The sequence below is a fragment of the Labeo rohita genome, chromosome 8 (assembly GCF_022985175.1).
Source record: "Labeo rohita strain BAU-BD-2019 chromosome 8, IGBB_LRoh.1.0, whole genome shotgun sequence".
NCBI lineage: Eukaryota > Metazoa > Chordata > Actinopteri > Cypriniformes > Cyprinidae > Labeo > Labeo rohita.
The window spans coordinates 16,713,840-16,720,150 of record NC_066876.1 but is presented as its reverse complement, the minus strand read 5'-3'; the positions used below and the strand labels follow the sequence as shown (position 1 = coordinate 16,720,150).

The 6,311-nt window shown below is 37.0% G+C and overlaps 1 protein-coding gene across 1 annotated transcript; it reads right to left on the bottom strand.

The window, feature by feature from the left end:
- Nucleotides 1-1,704: 1,704 nt before the first annotated feature.
- On the bottom strand, nt 1,705-6,031 carry LOC127169760 (macrophage-expressed gene 1 protein). Its single transcript, XM_051117361.1, has 2 exons — nt 5,567-6,031; nt 1,705-3,770 (listed from the first exon to the last, which is right to left on the bottom strand). The coding sequence occupies exons 1-2, from the start codon at nt 6,014-6,016 to the stop codon at nt 2,160-2,162; spliced, it is 2,061 nt and encodes a 686-aa protein (XP_050973318.1). The 5' UTR covers nt 6,017-6,031; the 3' UTR covers nt 1,705-2,159.
- Nucleotides 6,032-6,311: the final 280 nt, after the last annotated feature.

Genomic DNA, 6,311 nt, shown 5'->3' with positions numbered 1-6,311 from the left:
ACAAGACAAGCATTTGAGGTTAAAAAGGGACCTCTGATGCAGCATTTAATAAAGATTTTTGGAAGAGGTATAAGCCTGGCAACCCTGATCAGACACACCTGAACCAACTAATTAGGATGAAGGAGCACTTGATAATTACAGACAGGTGTGTTTGGTCAGGGCTGGAACTGAACTCTGCAGTCTTAGTCTTTTAACAGACTAAATATAATAATAATAATAATAATAATAATAATAATAATAATAACAACAACAACATATATTTCCATACAAATTACATTTTGGAACATGAATGCACCGGGCCATAGGGCAGTCCATATCGTTGAGCCCTGTAATAGGTGGTAAATAGCCATACGATCTACCTACATTTCCTTCCATTTCTTATCCCGACATAGTGAATTGCTTTCGTTTCTTTGTTTTTCACCAAGCCTATGCATGAGTTTCATTCGGCTCAGTGGCATTGTTTATGTTCAGTGCAGCCACAATGGCTGGTTTCCGGATTGATGATGTAACGTGAAAACACTCTATTTACCATTGAAATGCAGTGACAAGTATTCTCCCATAAAACAAGAATTAAAAACTTATTTATTCAAATAAACTTCTGCACCTAAACATTTTGTTTGGGTGAAACGAGAAAATTGTGCTGAGTGCTGAGTACTGTTGTACTCACACTAAGTGATCTGAACCATGCCTGAGCATGTTCGACCCCCAAAGTCTAGTTCGTTTGACCAGTGTGATCACTCTGTACCATGCCTGAGTGTGATTCACTAAATTGTGACCTGGCCCGCTTAAATGGGTGGGCTCGGACACGGTTCGATTGGACTTGGGTGTGGTATGTAGTGTGATCGCAAACCATGCCAGAGCATGGAACAGCTACTTTTGTGTGCGCTAGTGTGATTATTATGACAAAAAAAATATTTCATTATTATGTGGATATTACATTTTTCAATTAATTTTAGCATATTTAGGTTTCTAACAGATCACCTTACTGATGAGCAGTAAATGTAGAGTGCGAGTAAAGCTACAAATTCCTCCATCAGTTTCATTGGCCTCCATAATAACGTTCTGATACTTGCAGCACAATTAAAACAATGACAATCGCTGTGCTACATAAGTGATGAATCTATTAGACAGTCTGTTTTTCTTCCTATTTTCAAAAAATTTAAGTGCTGTGTGAGCAGAGACCAGCACTACAGTGCACTTAAATGCAATGTGAGTGCAGGCCAGTGAGGGAGTGGGGAGGGGGTACAAGGCACCTGTGCCTGGTGTGAGTATGCCCTTACTGGGATCTTGGTTTTATTCTAGATAGTGGCCTAAAACGTGACAAACAAAATAATTTCTGTTGGTTCTAGCTTTTATCACCTTTGACTATTAGTGAAATGTCGCAAATGGGATCACCCATGGGATACCTATGCAACGTTCTTTACATTAGTTACTGATCCACAATGTTTGGGAGTAACTAGTTACATGTAACTGCATTACATAATTTAATTATGTTTTGGAAGACACACGCACATACAGATTTAATTGATTTCATTTTGACTTTCAACTGTTTAAAAACAAAAACAACAACAAAAAAAACTGAAAGTTAAGAATTTATTTAATATAGTGAATTTTCATATTACAGTAATTGAGACCAGTTAAATTCAGGTTAACTGATTTTATGAATAAATTCAAATGTTGTTTAATTTATTACCATTTATTTATTTAAAGTCTTTATTTAAATGTTTTTTTTTTTTTTTTTTCTTTTTTCTTTTTTCTGTTCTCATGTCCGGTGTGTGTGTGTATATACACATGTATGCCTGTATGTACCAGGAGCACCTTATAAACAACAAATTCCTTGTGTGTTTGCACACACCTGGTGAATAAAGCTAATTCTGATTCTGTTTTAGATATTTATATGACCACTGCCACATCAAATAATAAAACAATAATTATCAGTAGAGTAAATTATTGCCAACTGTTTATTTAGATTTTAATTCAGCTGATTTGAAAGATGGATCAACATGGATCTTAGAGAATTGTACTTCTTTAAGGGCAAACAAATAAATAACAATTATTCAGAAAAGAAAATGATGCTAGTTATGCTAAAGGTGTTTTAATTCATCTTCCCCTTACTGTTCTGTCTTGTTCAATCTACACCAACTAATTTTGGCCTCCTTCTAAAGCTCTTCATATCCTCTGCTTCCTCTGAGGGCAGTCCTTTTCTTCATTAAAAACACTGTTCCTGCGACCACAAGAGCAACCAGAACAATTACACCAACAGCTACACCAGCCTTTACTCCTACAGACATCTGTGAAGACACTGCTGCCATTTTCATTTGGTTAATCTCACCAGGCTTCACCAGTCGCCACATCTTAGTTTCACCGACTCTCACCCAAGATCGATCACCTTCTGTCATTACAGCTACAGTGTTTGTCGCGGTCATGCCAACTAGCGGTGGGCTTGTGAATGGTGGGAGGTGGACAGGTTTTAACTGACCACCAGTAAATGCACCAGACTGGACACAGTACAATACCTGACAGCCATCACTGATGGCAGCAAGATGCTGGCTGAACTGAGGTGGACAGCGATTTTGACCCTTTGCAAGAGGGTTGCCAGATTGGCAGCTGAAGAAGCCACCAAATGGCACAGAGAATCTTGTTCCGGCCTCATAATCATTGCTCAGACAAATCATCATGCCATTAGAGAAAAACTTTAGAGCAAAATAGTTTGGAGGACAGCTATTGGATTTGGTGAGGGGGTTTTGTAAAGATGGTCCATACAGACCTCCGAAGAGGTATCCAGAGTATTCAGGGATTTTCTGAGTTGTGGAACACCAGTAGGTGTTCACTTTTGCTTGACGGACGTAGTAAAAATCATTACATATTGTATAGTGACAAGTAGACAAATCTAAGAAACCACAATCTTCCTCATATCTGTGGCATTTGTGGTCACTATAACCTTGTTGTATTATTTCTGTGTGTAATAAAGTGGGATAGTAAAGTGGAGGGCAAGAATAATCACCAGTAGCGGGGTTTTTCTGTGCTGTCTCATCACAGATTACATTGCCATCTAATTTCAATGAAGTGCATATTTGGTAAATGCCACCAAAGGTAAGATTGGTTATTGGACCCTCACAGGAAGCATCATCTATGTTTGCCTGGAAGTTAAAATTTGGGGAATCTGGATTAACACACCCTGGACGTTTGTTTACTTCATAATATGTCTTTGCAGCCTGACGAACTGATGTAGCCATTTTGTTTACTGTTGGTGCTGGGAGGTCTGGGAACATTGATGGATTAAGAAAATAGTGAATGGGCAGACCGGAGCGGTCTATAGCCACCAGATTATTGAGCGTACTCTCTTGCCACTTCTGCAGAGTGATGCCTGGGTAGAATAAAGCCCCTCCATGGCTCTTCATTAATGAATATGCAACATTACTCTGATACCCCTGGATTTCAGCGCTTTTTTGAGAGTCCTTGCTGCTAATATCAAATTTAAGTTTGTCAAAGAAGTTTAAACCTGCTGATGCAGAGATAGAAGACGTGTCTGACTGACTGCTGGACACAAAAGACTTTTTTAAATAGTCCTCTTGCACCAAAGTGGCACCAGCATCAACACTTGTGATGACATGGGTACCATAGTCAAGTATGAGTTTTTCTGACAAATAAGTTGCTAGACGTGTTTGATTGTTTTCGATGGCATCTGCAATTTCCACCGCCTGTTGAGTAAAGCGGGTGTCCAGAGTGAAGTCAGGATACGCCTTTACTGTGTACAGATGGTTACGGACCTGAGAAAAATAACCAAGAGAAGAAAAGACAAATTTACTAGTAAAATAAAAGTTGTAAAGTAAGACTAAAGGTTCTCTGTACCAACAAATTTGGAAATTAAAAAAAATAATAATAAAATGTGTTTTGTTAATGCTAACTGCCCTGCAAAGTTGATCTAAATAATTTGTTAAAACATTAGCATGTAGCCATCAAATATTGTTAAATTATGTAAACATTGCACTAAAAAGATCAAATGAAAGTAATACAATACAGAAACACATTACAGATAACAAAAAGTGTCAGGTCTCTAACACTTGCACTGAAAGACTGTCACAGTCTTCTGTCACATCCATAGCTTTGGTTTTCACTATGTCAAATTTCAGATTCAGTCCTGTGTTTTAATCGTGACTCACTTTGCTGTGTGTACTTAGCAGATTGAAAAATTAAAAATATTACAATTATTAATTAGTTATATACAGAAAATGAGCTACAAGTTACAGAGTGTAACATGTCTGTCTGTTCTGTGTCTCCTCTGGTTTTGCTCTCTTCCCTGTGACCTAGGTTTGCCTGTGTTCTGATTAGTTCATTAATTGCACCTGTTATCTCAGTTGTCCTCATTTGTGTCTGTTACCTCAGTCCTTGGTTCTCCCTCTGTGTTTGTCGGTTCTGGTCTAGGCTAATGTGTGTTTTAGTCTGTCTCCATGTTCCAGTGAGTTTATTATTAAAGTTACTTTGTTAGAATCGCTAGTCTGATTCTCCTGCCTGTTCCTGATATACGCATATTGTCCAGGCATGAGTTCAGTTGAATCTTGGGGTCAGAAACGTAAAACACATAGGGTAAAAAGTATCCCATGTGTACAATTTAATTACACTGCTTTATCAGATACATGGCATAATGACTTCTATCAAATACCAACAGATAAAAAATCTAAACCTGGCAGCCTCTGTTAGACATTTTATAATGGGCCATGGTTGGATCTTCCATCAGGACAACACAAAAATGTGTCATTGACCACAAAATAAAGCTTTGCTTTAGTGTACTACTACACTGTAAAAAACAATTTGTTGAGTCAACTTAAAATAATTTGTAACGTGGCTGCCTTAAAATTTTAAGTTCAGTCAACTCAAAGTTTATTCAACTTGAAATGTTAAATTATACTAAGTGATAACTTAGATATTTGAGTTGAATCAACTAAAAATTTTAAGGCAGCTGGGTTACTTGCCCATCTGTTAAGTTTAGCAAACACAAATATCTAAGTTGTTACTTAGTACAACTTAACATTTCAAGTTGAATAAACTTATTTTAGTTGACTGAACTTAAAATTTTAAGGCAGCAAGGTAACAAAATATTTTAAGCTGACTCAACAAATTGTTTTTTGTTTTCTTTTTTTTACAGTGTACTCTGACCTGAACCCTATAGAAAATTAGTGGTACCAAGTCACCAATATGGACCTTGGAATCTAAAAGGTCTGGAGAAATTCTCCATGAAGGAATGTTCACAGGCATTATAGAAGAGACTCAGAGCTGTTATTTTGTCAAAAAGAGGTTGCAAAAAGTATTGAATAAAAGGGTACCATCAATGGTAGCCAATGTGTCGTAGAGAAAAAATAATTTCAAGAGATTTTACCTTATATTAAAATCTTATTTTACAGGTTAAATTCTCTGTAAATTTTTAAAATGCTTTATTTTCACAGAAAAGGTACGAATCATTCTGACAATGACTATGTATAGAGATGTATGTAATAAATATGTAATTTCATGACCTAAAAAATGTAGGTGAATAACTGGAAAATATGCAATATGATTTTTGACCTACTTGAACCCGTGATGTTACAGAATTGTCTTTCACTTGGTGAGTTTTCATACGTTGGTTTTCTTCTGAGTATTTTCCATTGAGCACAGAAAGGAAGGAAACATCTGCGTTGATGGAGCTTGATGTGGAGCTTGTCTGGTTCAGCCATGACGTAATGATCTCAGAGTTTGTTTCCACTCCACTCTCTTTCTGTGGAATGACAAAGACTTCATCCGGGATGAGATAGATACCATCTTCTGTGGTCTGACACTGGGAATAGCTCAGATTCATCACTCGACCCATGTCTATGTTGCGCAGGTTATCCCAGCCTCCTCCTGGTAGAACCTCCAGTGCTGTCAAACTAAAATTTTTCCTACATATGCCAAGTCCATTACTGGGATGAATGAGTGGACGAAGGTTGCTAACACTGATAAAACAGCAGATCACCAGCAGACACAATGCTCTTGACTCCATGATCACCAGAAGTGCTCTGTGCGATTGCAGTGCTCTTCTGAATGAATGTCTTATTTATACCATAGTCACAATGGGCGTTGACTTCAAAAGACACTTAGCTTTTCACTTTTACATTCGGTGTTTAAGATGTTTCCTTAAAATACTTCTCTTTTTTTAGTTTTGCCTTGGGCCTAAGGCAATGATATGTTTTTCAACACACATTAAAGCTTACAGAGTCAAGTATTAATAGTATTAATAGAATTAATTAGTACTCCTAATCAGTATTTTAATTTTAAATTTTTACTATTAATTTGAA